The sequence below is a fragment of the Pseudomyrmex gracilis genome, unplaced genomic scaffold (genome assembly GCF_002006095.1).
Source record: "Pseudomyrmex gracilis isolate BER0280 unplaced genomic scaffold, ASM200609v1 scaffold_64, whole genome shotgun sequence".
Taxonomy (NCBI): Eukaryota; Metazoa; Arthropoda; class Insecta; order Hymenoptera; family Formicidae; genus Pseudomyrmex; species Pseudomyrmex gracilis.
Window position 1 is genome coordinate 635,461 of NW_018020648.1, and position 14,261 is coordinate 649,721.

At 38.1% G+C, this 14,261-nt stretch overlaps 1 protein-coding gene across 2 annotated transcripts in view; it reads right to left on the reverse strand.

Annotated features, from left to right (window-relative positions):
* The window catches only part of LOC109854380, a 131,406-nt gene that overhangs the window by 17,269 nt on the left and 99,876 nt on the right, over positions 1-14,261 (reverse strand). For both annotated transcript variants that reach the window (XM_020427425.1, XM_020427424.1), the window contains 3 exons: positions 7,337-7,461; positions 6,260-6,467; positions 3,959-4,073 (listed from right to left, as the gene is read on the reverse strand). In XM_020427425.1, coding sequence (XP_020283014.1) covers positions 3,959-4,073; positions 6,260-6,467; positions 7,337-7,461 — 448 coding nt within the window. The remainder of the gene's footprint in view (positions 1-3,958; positions 4,074-6,259; positions 6,468-7,336; positions 7,462-14,261) is intronic.

The following is a 14,261-nucleotide window of genomic DNA, read 5'->3' on the forward strand; positions in this document are numbered from 1 at the left end:
TCAGATTGCGTATGTAACATAAATCGATATTAATTTTTAATGTTTTAATTTTCAGGTGTTGCTCGCTTTCGGCCTTTGATCTTTTTAAAACAATGATTTGTATCGTTTTTGTGATGCGCGCGCGCGCGCACGCACACAGAACCGAAATTTTAACACAAATCAAGTAAATCAAGAACAGACGACATTACCTAACTTCGCTCTACAAACATGCAAACACGCTGATAACGTTGCGTTGTAAAAAGTGTCATTGTACGAGACATGTCGTAATCAAGTTTTTTACGATGCAAGATAGATTGTTCCGTTCGTTGCATACTAAAATTCTCCTCTTATCTCTCGCGAAACGAAATTCAAAGGCAAAGAAATGCGCATTTTGCTCCGTGTATTTTTTTTTGTTTTTTTTTTTTTAAGTACAAAAATTAAATGTTTGCGGATTAGAGCGAGAAAAAAGTTTGATTATCTGTCGAATTAGTAAAAACAAAATAAATAAATCACAAAATTTCGCGCGATTTGTAGATGCGCGATTTTGCTAATTATAGACCGCAGCACGTGGACGCGCCAGATTTTATTGAATAAAAGTTAAAACTGAATCGAGAAGCGGAAGACACGATCTGGCAACGGGAATCAATTACAATCGAATTGACAACAATTGAATCTCTCTCGAGAGAGAGAGAGAAAAAGAGAGAGACACTTGACAAATATCCTCGTGTTGTAATCAAAGATAAAAAATACATATTTTCCGTATTTGTGAATTCCGGGAATTCACAAATCTTCATCGTCGCGCCGTTTTTCACGATTTCAAATTTCATATTTCTCGCGATTCATTTACGATTCGCTTTACGATTCGCGCAAATTTTATTACGTATTTGTTAAATATCGCGATTGCAAATTGACACAAAGCCGTACCCGCTCACACATCAACGACTTCCACTTCGTTAATCCGATGTATGTATCCCCGTCGCGTATTGGAAAGTCGCGCGAACGTGCCATTGTACAATTTGAAGCTTTAACGTAACACATTACTTCGCGTGTTACGCTCCAAGAAATACGATAATGATAATGACTTGTATTCGCGCGCATTTATTCCGAGCGTGTTCTGTACACACACAGGATTCTCACCTCGCGCGTCTACATCAAAACGTGTTCGAACTCGTCGAAGTTGAGAGAGTGGAATAAAAATCGCGGCGAGCGGCGCACATAATCGATACGGGCATTAGTTCCATCTGAAATTTATTAGCAGCAACATAACGTCGAAACGTTGACGATCTTGCGAGATCGTTTTTGCAAGAGCCCGGTTCCGTGATTATCCTTTTTTTCTTTTTCGCGTTTTTTCATCAGTCCTCTTCCCGTATGGATTAATCAACTTTTAACGATTCGTCCATCTCGACTTTTGTCTCGTAATATCGATAGGAGCGACTCGTCAAAGTTTCATTTTTGACAAAACATTCGTTGAATGAAAAGCCTTTTTTTTTATATTCTTTTAACATAAAATTCACGTGAATTTTCGCAAATTGAAGCGGCGCCACTATTGCTTCTCGCTCCCTTCGGCAAATTTATATTTTATTAAATGTTCCACATCACGTTGTATATAATGTTTACGCAAGAAATTGCGATTTACGAGTTACAAAAATCACTTTTCAGGGAAACGCTTAATTAAAAACGTTAACAATATATATATATATATTGAATAAATAAATATTTGTTTATAAAACCTAGAAAAATGGAAATGGCAGAAGTAATTCACGTGACTGTTAGCGTGATGTCGAGTAGGCTGATTGTTTATCTTTGTGTCTCTCCTCAAAGAGGAGCTAATCGATACTTTATTCCCCGGCAATCCGCCCTTTCCTCAGCCGCTCCCATCCCGATGTTTCGCGCGGCGCATTGATCGATATTTTATTCTCAGCGAATTGTTTATTCCTAATTTTCCGTTGGACCTTCCTCATAAACTTTCTGTGTCGCTGCGTAATTAATTTCCACGCCGCATCCTTTGATCTCCGAACGTTCACCGTGGCAAATTGCGCCATCAACGAATGCTTTATTGACTACGAACTTCAATAGACGATATTTCAATAGCAATTGCAATATGGGAAATTGTTAATTGTTATTAGGTTTATTTATCCCCTATCTCTCTCTTTCTCTCTCTCTCTCGTTTCGTTTTAAATACACTATAACCGTATCACTTAAATATAAATAGGAAATTAATGCGTCGTATTATTTCGAAACGAGAAATTACACAAAGCAAGAAATTATGATCAAATTAATAATTAATTACGAATTGTTAATTTGATTATCATAATTTTTCTTTTTTTGTGAAATGAACGAAACCGACTGACGTATCAATCAATATCAATCAAATCGTCATATAATACATAAGTTTTTTTACTTTTTCAAAATATTTTCTTAACTTATCGATAAACAAAGGAGGCAAATATTTCCTCATCGTCGTTATCAATATCACGCATTTGTTTTTAATCCAAAAACAAATTTGATTTGCTAAATCAAAAAAAAAAAAAAAAAAAGAACTCAAATGTAAATATACCGCAAAAGTATATACAGGACACCCAGTATGTATGCGGTCGGCGCGGTGAAACCTCCAACGTCGCGTTACTCGTTGAATAACTTTCCTCCGGCTAATCAATCTTCGAGGTCGGATCGCGTTTTTGTTATCTGCGCGTGCGATCGACGATCGATACGCGGCGCGCATCGACGCTTAATGACAATGACATGAGGAACGCGGCGCGAGGGCTTTGCACATTACCTCTCTCTCGGACTAGCGACTTGCAGCGGCGGCGAATCGATCGAAACCACCACCATTGTACGACAATGTAACTGGAAACAGCGGCATATTGCTGCTTAATAGATAGGATTATCGCAGCCGCTTAATCATCAGCCGCGGTCTCTGCAGCGCCCGCTGATGGCCTGTCTGGCACAACGGCCTATTGGCATTTTGATCGAACATCCCGCGGAAGCATCTCATTGGCGATCCTGCACGCGTAATATCGGTATTGGAGCATCAAGGATCCATAAGCCGATCGAGCGGAAGAAAAAGCTTCGTCACCCGTGGATTTTTCTAACGGTGTCAACAATACGCACACATCTTGCGATCGATCGCTCACATGTTCTTAAGTTTATTCTTAGTATATGTTTATCTTATTTGTGTTTTCTCGCTTATTTACAACAAATTTCAGCTCATGTGATATCAAACTAGCGAGGATTAATTGCGTCACGTGTACAAGATCACCTTGGGAGATCGATTCCGAGGAGTTGTTCGACTCCTGGCCAAGGTGTCGCACAATGAATTTTCTAATTTCTATAAGAGAAGAGAGAAATAAATTGGATATTTCATTTACGTGTGATGCAAACCAGCCTAGAATTTTTAAATTTTCAAATTGAATTTCATTCAAATTATTAACGTATTAACTTACACGTTTAAAATAAAATAAAAAAAATATATATTTCGCACAAAGTTAAGATATTGGCTCGGATCAAATTATCTTCGCTATTGATTTTAATATGAGTTTTTAAGGACACACTGACACATGTGACAATATCTGACGATTATAATTATTATTATTAATGAAAACGTATTTTTTCTCGGAGACTTGCTCTCTTCGAATTTTTTTCTACTGGCGCGTATTTTATTCAATTGTTAATTTACCGCGTCTTTATATTTTTTTGTTTCCTTTTTTAAAATATTTTTTAAGAACAAGGCTTGAATTAAAGCCGAAACGTGTCGGAAATTTGTTTTTTATATTTTAATTTCGCTCCTACATCCTGCGACCGAATTGGATTCATATTACAATAACCCCCGTTACAAACCCCCCAAGGAAATCCTCTTTCGAAAGTTTTCGATTGCAGACTCGGAATTCAATATATGTAGATGAATCGTCGCGTTGCCCCCGCACTTCCGTGCGAGTTCCGTGTGAAATAATAGAAGCGACATTTTCGCTCGGTGACTTACCAGATATTGAGGAACTTCTCCCGAACTTTCCGCTTCATGCTGTCACTCTTCCGACGATACTGCAATCTGCGGCAAGAATCCATATAGATTGGCTCCGGAAGCTGCTTGCAGAAACCTGCGGAAGACAGCGATTTCCAAGGATTAAGTTTCTTTGAAGAACTTCGTCGGGGGTCATTTTGTGTGAGACTTTGTGAAAAGCGCGCGAAAGCGCAATTAACTTGTGTGGAACACAACTATAAAACGGAAATATACGCAAGTATATGTGTAAATGTGAAAAACCACAGTTTTCTCTGCAATCCCTTTGAATAATTTTTCGCGATAGAACAATGAGAGAAAAAAAGTCTTACGAGAAGAAAAATGAAAACTTTCTCTTTTGCCGATTCCTAAACAATTTTCTCTCTTTTCTCTTAATAACAAAGAAGTTTTCTGAATCAAATGTTTCAATAGCGTTTGCACAAACAGATGTTAGTTTCGGTTAGTTGTAACTTTTCAAGCTGAGCCGAACTATAAAACGACATTAATTAACGTTAATAATCGCGAGATCGTGGAACTTTCCTCGCTCATGCGCGAGGACCACCTTCGCGAGACGAGAAATCTGAGAAGATAGGAATAACTGGAACGGATTCCTTGCATGGACAAATATTTATTCAGCGGCCGCAATCCAAGCATGCCGCTGTTTATCCGCTCGTATATCCGTCACTGATTTCAGATCGCCGATCGTAAAATTTTCCGCCAAACTTTTTATATCTCATCAATATGGCCGATCTATTCGATTTTAACCCGCGAAAGCTCTGGTTCCTCAATGTCAGCGCGGAAAATAAAGTCTTGGAGGAAATTTTTTATCATGACGATTCGACGAGATTGCATTGCGGAACAAAACGCGAGAGAGGTCGAGGATTCATCCAATCTCGTAGATCGGAAATGATTTATCAAAAATGTCGGAAAAGGTTTCGCTCATTTTATCTTATCGTCTTCTGCCCATTATTTCGTCATGTGTGTCTACTGTTCCTTTTATTTGTATATAAATATATTTTGTTGCCTCAATATCGCAATACATTGTCTCAATTAAATTTGATACCCGTAAGTTCAGAGAGAGATTACTCTCAAGTAGTTGTTTGTTACATGAAATTAAATTACGATAACTTTTTCAATCTGCTGATGGAATTGCTGCGAGATAATTTAAGATAGTTCAGGCGAATTTTCCCCCAAATGTTCAGATGTTGTTCGAGAGTTATTTTGCAAGTGGATTGAAACTGCGCACATGCGCGCATTAACTAAAAATATATATTTTTTGTCATTTATTTCACCCCCGCGTCTCAAAACACACGAAAAATAATTAAATGTAAATATATTTCAAACGTGTTGGCAGGAATTTGGCCACATCCATTATTTTGTTAAATGTCCGACATCGAAAAATAAATCAAAAAATAAACAAGTAAGTAAATAAAAGTAGAAATAAGTCTGTTATCTAGTAATGGGCATTAAAAAAATTGCGTTATTGAAACAATAAAATTTCTATCAACTTCAGTGTACAAGACTTTGAAATGCGCTAAATATAAAATTACTTAAATTGCGCATCTCCTATGAACATCGGACGTGAAAGAGAAATGTAAAAGCGCGGTTTTTGAAAAGAACTGAGGATGCGCGCCCGGGACATTTTTCGCCTCGCCTGTTTGAACGTGGCGCAATGCAATTTAAAATTCTTTGCGTTTCAAACAGAACGCAGGAATTAACTGACACAAATTTTCCGTATACGTCGTCGCCACGGTATACATTATATCTGCTCGCGTAATTAACGCTACAGAGTAAGTACCGCGACAATAAATCAATTTTAACAGTCGCGTGCACCTCGCCGCATTAGGATAATGGACTCGCGAAAGCTCATTATCATATATATAACCATCGACGGATATAATGACGGCCGGCCGCACCGCCGGTCATTTAATTTCGCTAATGTTCGCTATTTGTGTCAAAAAATTTATATTATCCACGGAATTTCTGTTTCCCGTGTGTGCGGTGAATTATCTCTCATTTACATTGCGCAGTCGCGGCTGCGAAATCCGATTACGAAATCAAATCTTCATCTTTCTAAAAAAATCTTTCAATTGACTGACTAATCAATAGTGTTGGATGATAACGTTTGAAATTGAGCATTTTCGCACATTTTTTATCGTTGTGAACGAAAATTTCTGGGGAAATATAACAAAAGTGTTTTCGCTCTCACGAGTCCGCGAAGTTCGACGAGCTATTTTGAGAACACGCTGTGTGCACATTTAGGAACGACGTAATTCGATTACTTACTCAGCCAGCTCAGCTGATCGTTGTTCTCCAATTTGTTCTTGAAACTGTCCACTTGGCGCCTCAGTTCTCGCAGCGCGAGGGAAGGTGTTGCGCACAAAGCTTCTTGATGCTCCCGCAGTTGCCGCTCTAAAGCTGCCACGCGCCTCTCCAGCGCCCAAAGCACCTCCGCCTCGATCACCCCCGAGGAAGCGGGGTGCGCGCCAACGATCTTAAAAAAGCGCACGTTCAGTTATCGCAATTACGTGACGAAGTACCGCGCGCTTCGCACACATTTGCGCGGAAAACAATATCTCACAGTGTATGCGTTGCATTTTTTCTTGTTTCGATCGAACCAAATAAGTTTAAATATCAGAAAACATTCAGATTTTAACGTGGGATTCTCTCAGTTTAAAACAAACACGAGTCAATAATTAGATATTGTGTAATTAATCTCGTTATTAACAGACGTTTCGATCTCATTTTCTGGAATCTTGTTCAGTGTGCGATAGTAATTCAGTTTGTGTTAACAAATTTATTCAGAGTTCAGAAAGTAAACGTACATAAAAAATAAAAATGACGATAAATAAAATACGCAATATCGCGCACGCGCACACAGATAACGTAATTACTTTTGAGAGAAGTGTAATCAAAGTTTTCACAGTAAACCAATTTTGGCCGCCTAAAACCGAGATAAACTTATAACAAACTTTACTCCGTCGATATTGATTCATTACGTGCGAGGCTAATTACGATAACGATTCAGTACACAAACTGAATGCTTATTAGTCTCGAGCAGAGAGCGTGACTTTTGCTTAAAATAAAGTGTTGTATTTTAGATTACACTCATTACCTAATATTTGTTTTACCATCGGTCATCGCATTTTTAGAACAAGAAAACAATTTGTACGAAGCAACTTACAAAAAAAGTCAGAAAAAACAACTTATTAACACTTTAAGTGCATTTCGATTCCTGCGGGACCCAAACCCGAAGAATGTTAAAATACTCGAGTATTTGTTTGCAATTATAAAACTACATACAAACAAATACTCCACCGCGTGCAAAATAAAATAAAATAAAAAAACTACAAAATAGCTTACCTGAAGAACATAGGGCGAGTCGGGCGTGTTACCCGGCAGATGAGTCGAAATGTTGTAGAGCTTGTCTCCTTTGCAAAGCTTCACGATGTCCAGAGGGCCAGCCTCTGCCGCGGTTCTGAAGATTTCTGCAAAGAACGACCCACAAATTCTTTCTAATCAGATAAATGAAAACAAAAAACTCTCGTGTTTCGTAATATTATAAACCTCTTATTTTTTAGTTAACTTTTTGTAACTGTTTTTGTAATTGTTTTGTAATTGTTTGTATAAAAAATAAACTTTTCTCATTCAAGATCTCTTTGCGAATTTTTTTTTGTTTCTAGTTTACGAAGCATCGAGAAACAGTGATGCAAAAAAAGAGTCGCTCCGGGGAATAACAATAAATTAAAAAAAAAAAAAAACCCTCATATTTTAAAGTATTATAAGTCTTTTGTTATTTAGCCAACTTTTGTAATGGTTTTTTTTTTTTTTTTGTAAAAAGTAAACTTTTCTCATAAGATATCTGTCCTTCGCGAATGTCTGCGTCTGTGTGGTTTACGAAGCGACGAGAAACAGTGATGCAAATGAGTCAACCCTCGGGGAATAACGATCGGCAATAATTCACGGAGAATAACGATCAGCGCTGTTACAGGACAGGTCTTTATTTCTCGGGAGCGCGTAAGTAAAGTGACAGTTACGTTACCGGTTCCCGCTATTAACCGTTCGTCGTTTACTACCGTTCATCGTTTAAAGACGATATTAACTTTATTAAACGCACATCCCGCTGGCACAACCCCGAGATCTCGGTGGCGTCGCGCGGCTGCTTTCCTCTTCTCCCCCCTCCCCCCCCCAATTACGTCAGGCTCCCCTCCGGCAAACGGACGGCGTATTAAATTACACGTGCGAAAACTGTAAACGCGCGCGGGCGTGCGCGGATTTTTGTCTCGCCTCGGATAACATCGCGAACGTAAAACTCTCCTGGGCGATCGTATCAAACGCGGACTCCTCGTCGGACATTTTGCAAGTGCGCGTTTTGCGCTCTTAATCGAAAGCAAATTTACCACCGGCCCGCTCATGCGATTCAACGAACTTGTGGCACAATATTATTGCGTCCCTTCAATTACAGGATTGTCGACGCTGCGTCGACACGACGCTCATAAATGTACCCTTCCGTCTCTCTGTCTTTCTAGTTCGCCGCTGTGTAAATGCTGACTACTGTAGAAGTACATACAACTCAAACGGATAGAGAGAGAAAGAGAGAGAGAGAGAGTTCTGAAGCACAATTATTCAATTCACATCAGATCCGATACTTCTTCATCTTGCGATTAAGAGAAAAAACAAATTTTTAACCTTAAATTTCGAACAAAAGACACAAAAAGATCCCAAATTCAATTAAGATTAAATTGATTTATTTATAAACATATACGTTTCAAACCTATGTTTGTAGTACATGTTGTTTATATTTTGAAATAAACAAGATATACAGAGTGTCCTGAAAACTTTTGACACACAGCCGAGATGCGATTCTGTATATAATTTGTCAATTGTAAAGAGAAATGACTTGTGCAATGTCGTGAACAACGAGAAGTGAAGCAAACAAACGAGCACGCGACACACACAGCTTTTTACGATCAGTTGATTTTCGCAACTGCAAATCATACACGTCACCCGCAGAGTTCGGACCATCGTTTTCCATAAGGCTCACATTCGTCAATTAATAACTGACTAAATATTGCGAATTTTGCAAGATGATAAAAATAATTTTTCCGTTCAGATCGACTCGATCTATCTTCATAATTTTGGTTTTGCGTCAAAATTTTTCAGACACCCTGTGTATATAAATCTCTCGTCAAAGGATATTGATCTCGGTGTTCTCTCGAACGAGAACATCATGTGTCGTGTGCGCGCACAGCACAGCACATGCAGTTCGAGTTCGCATCGCCGCAAAGAATAATACTGAAAAAACTCCGCTTCAAAAATTCGCTGAATAAATGATACAATCCGACGAGAGAACCGTGCATTTTCAACCTACCTATCTCTATCTATCTATCTTGGCTACATGAGGCAGACTGAAATATTGAAAAGCATAACACGCGCGAGAATACATATCCGGCTTTAAATTCAACAACAACGTGCACTCGACATGCACAGCTTCCGCAGTGGTAGCTAATGAATGATTTTCCGAATTTTGCCTCGTATTTAATATATTAAGCGACATGTAAAAGATGAAGAGATATATCGGTCTAATTAATTCCACGGGATGAGAGATGTGATTTTTCTCTGTCTCGCGATTATATGCGTCAACCGCACAAAAGTATCAAACGATAATATATCTGCTGATAATTTTCCTGATTCGAATTATTGTCGCGGATCGATGAGACACCACGGCGTATGAGGTGTCTTGAATACCGCGTCTCAAAATGTGTGTCCGAAAAACGAACTAATTTTATTTTCACGGTGACGATCTCGATGCAAAATGCACGTTCCGTTCTCGCGTGAAAAATGGTACGGCAAAATCTCAGCACGGTCATTTATAAAGAGTTGTGCCCTTTTCACGCCGTCTCCCCCCGGACTGACGTGCGCGCCTTCGGGATGAAATAAAAGTATTCCGTACACGTATATTCACTCTCTCTCTCTCTCTCTCTCTCTTTCTCTGTCCGTTGAAAACGTCTCTCGCGAGCAAGAAAACGGAAACACGTGTTGGTTCGTGTGACGAAATACGAGAAATAGTCGTTCGTATTTCACGGATTTATCTGGAGATGAAATAGAACAACCTCCGAATGAAAACGCTGTCACGAATTTCGGCTCGCACGTTTTACGCACACCAGCGCCATTTCTGCGGAAATTGTAACCGTTTGAACCACGATCCCGAGAGAAGAATAGTTTCGCAGTGAAAAACAAACCCTATCGGTTATTATCGTCAAACATCGGTCTCTGTTTCCGTTTTTTTTTTTTTTTTTTTTTTTAGCGACGCACAAAGTGGCTTTACACGATTACCGAAAGCTGGAAAAATCGAAGTACAAACGGCGTCCGGTGGTGCTAAAAATTTAAACAAATATTCTCCTCCTCTTCTCTCTCTCTCTCTCTCTCTCTCTCTCTCTCTCTCATTCTTGTGTTTTAATATTACTGTTTTTTTCTTTTAATCTCTATTGTTTATATTTTTATTTTACATTTTTATATTATTATACATATATATTATGTCGGTTTTTCTTTATTTATCAATCTGTTTTATTTTTTATTGTATATTGTTAACATAATATATTATTTTGCTCTAATTTTTTATTTATTTGTTTTCAAGTTTTCGTTGTTGTATTTTATACATTTCAATCTATAAATGTATATTTGGTAATTGTAAATCAATTACGGCACAATCGTAGAAAAAAAGAAAATAAAAAATTTAAATAAACGATAAAAAAAAATCTGGTCTATTTATAAACATATATTTTTCTATCTTTTCCTCTTTTTCTCTCTCTTTCTCTCTCATTTCAAGGCAATCCGTCATCATCAAACTTGAACGGTAAAAATAATAAACACAGAAAATGGGAAGGTTTACATTGCCAAAAAAATATCTTACAAATACCTTTTCCTTCCGTAAATTCCGCCCACAGATAAAAACACGTTACGTTGTAACTTCACGCACATCTCGAATTCAAAGCGACCATGCCGTAGCGTATGCACATACGTCAGCTATTTGCATAGCTGTTCACAGACACGGAAAATATCTTAGTATTACATGTACTAATTATCGCAACCTTCCCAAGCTGCCGGTCGCAGTCGTCGCGGAATTATGGTTGCAAATACGAGGAATGCTAAAGCGCATAGCGCGAATGCAGCGCGTGTCCGCCACGCCTACGCATTGAATTTGAGATGCTAATTGACCCCGGAAAATCGCTTGCAATGAGAGAGAGGGGGGAGATTGCACTTGTGACAAAACAGCGGATTTACAATTCGCGCTAAAAGCGCGCAACAAAATTCGTTGTAAATATGATACAGACACAACGCGAGTGCCTGCGCGTGAAACTGCTTGTTTGTTTTTTATTATGCGGCGACGCGTGTCAATAAAATCGGTTTTTCAATTAAAAACCGATTTTAGAGCAAACAATTTTCATTAATATCGCCGATTTCGTCGAGGTTCATATGTTGCGCGATTTTGTTTTTTTTTTTTTTTTTTTTTTTTTTTTACGTGCTCTAATATCGTTTCTCCGGTTTTCAACGGCTTCACCTTGCGCGATTTTTTGACGCAAATCGAAAAACTGAGATCGACCGCACGAACAATGTACGTTTGCGCGATTCTACGTAAGAGCGAGTAGAAATCTAACGTAAACAACGCTCGTTCGTAAAATTTCGGTTCAACAAATTGATCAGCGAATCAACAGTTTACCATTGTCTTCACTGAGAAAAATCCGTCAAGGTCATTGACCTCCGAGAGATCCGTTTTTGTATTTACTAAATCTGTTCAACACTACAATTGTATACAACATAACTTAATTTAAAACTTTACTTAATTATAATGAGTTTTTAAAAATTGATTATTTTTCACTGTTCGAGCAACTAAATATTGTGTCAACATCTTTTTCTACTATAAATTAATCAGTTTATAGTTGAGTATTTTTTTTTTCACTTCAAAATGCTTATCGCGCAAAAGCTGAAATTATAAGAAAAGGCTGAGTTCCCAGCACATATGTAGGTACGTCTCGTACGTACCGTCGCGCTGTTTATTGTTTTCAAGTTGAATATTGATTATCGATTTCTGACAAGAGAGAAATCGTGTATGTTTTTAATACACGCGAATTGCCGCGCGCGAGCGGAAATGCGATCGCGCAGAACACAAAGCCAATTGTTTCATCGACCACCGCACGGAATATTCGAACCAACACACTCGTAATGGGTTTATATTTTCAAAGAACAAACTTTTCCCGATCATTTTCCGCGAGAAACAATTTTTCTCTTCTCTCTCTTCGCGGTTATTTATATATAACAACAATTTCTGAAAAACTTGCGCGGAAATAAGAAAACTATTGAACTTCTTCTTGTCCACGTGTGAAACGCACGAAAATATTGCAATAAAATAACAACATAGATTTTATCGTCTCTTTCTCTCTCTCTTTGAGCATACGATAGCCAGAAATAAATATTTGCTCGGCGCATATATTTTTATGCATGATGTTTTGTCGGCATAAAATCTAGTTGTTTCAATAAACAACTAAAATTTTATTTCGCAATGTGTGCGTGTGTGTGTGTGTGTGTGTGTGTGTGTGTGTAAAGCGTACCATAAAAGCAAATATATTTCCCATTAGCCCGGCTCTGGAATATATATCACTCTCGACTAGAGAAAAAAAATAAAATAAAAAAGAGAAAATTGATTTCATTCTATTTTGTCGGAATGAATAATTTTCGAGCCGGTCTTTTTGATCTTTTGCCTGTCGCAACGTTCTAGTTAATATCGTTATATACGCTCGCGATATGTATAACAAACCAAAAAAAAAGAAAAAAAAGAGAAAAAACGGAATTGATTAAACTTCACCGATGCAGTCGATTTATAATTATATCCGCCCAATTGCGTTTTTGCTCGTGTCAGTCAGTTTGATCCGGTCCTGTCATAAAAACGCTTCAACACTCCGCACGACACACCCGATTACAGCAATCGCGTGTGCGTTTGCTTTTTTATGGCACTTAAACCTTTACGAGCGCGAACAGTCGAATTTTCGTCCGGTTCGAGTGTCATGTGGCGCCGACACGGTCGGTTCAAACTCTTTTTTCTCTCTTTCTCGCCTTGAATTTCGCCCCCGTAGACGGTCACGATTTACATGATAATGTACTTTGCATTCGCGCAACGAGATGGAATCTTTCTCCTCCTCCGCGCGCGAAAAGAAGTGGAAATTCGGCCTGATATTTGAATACTTACATACATTGCTTCTCGTCAATTCCGCGAATGCGAGACGTGTGAAATATATCAACGAAAACGTGAAACATCCGTGAAAAAAAATTCTTCGAAATATCATATATTTTTCGAAGATTTATGGAAGCAATAGTGACACGCGCACATCTGCACTCTGTCAACACGCGGAAGTTCGTTAAGAAAACTTTAACTAATACTGAAATGTCCGAGCACGATTTTTCTCTCTTTCATTCACAAAGTGTTAAGAACAAATATTTAGAAAGTAATACTTCAAAGGCTCTAGATTTACAATTCGAATTTTCTACGTGTGTTAATTTACTAATTAAAATTATATTCCGCGTTTTCGAAGTCGCTTCTTGATTTAGTTTGTACTTAACAGAGTCGTAGTTTTCGCTGTAATATAATTTTAACGTTCGCTTTGAGCCTTTGTCGGAAAAAAAATTTGACAAGAATTACAACTCCGACGCAAACAAACACACGCAGAACAGACGCGAATGTGTAAGTTATAAAAGAGAGTCCGGAAACGCGCCGCATCAAAACTGACAAAAGATGTTGGGCCTGGCATTCAGCCAGTTCCATCCTCCCAAAGGCGTGCGAGGTCAAACGATTACGATTTTAAAGATAAGTTAAAATAAAAATGTTAAAGCCGTTTCCACCATTTGACGGAGATTGTCGTTATCAGAATGAGTGATAATGCGAATCAAATGTAATGTGTGAATTTATGTATAAGAGCCAAAAAAAAAAAAAAAAACAAAGGAAAAAACAAGCGCGCGAAAAAGCTTTCAAAAAGTTTGATAAAATATTTAGAACTAAAGGACACACACCTCAAAAAATCTCAGTCAAAATTCGAGTTGCCTCACACGTACCTACGTGTGTTTTATATATCGTACAAATAACATCTCAGTGATCATTAATCACCCGAAAGTGTGAGACTGGCCATGCGATCATTATTTTAACATCAATCCCAAACACTGACCGGGGTCGAAAAAAATGTTTTCTGTTTCGCGAAACTCAAATAGAGAGATTTAGGTTTTTTCTTTCTTTTCTTTT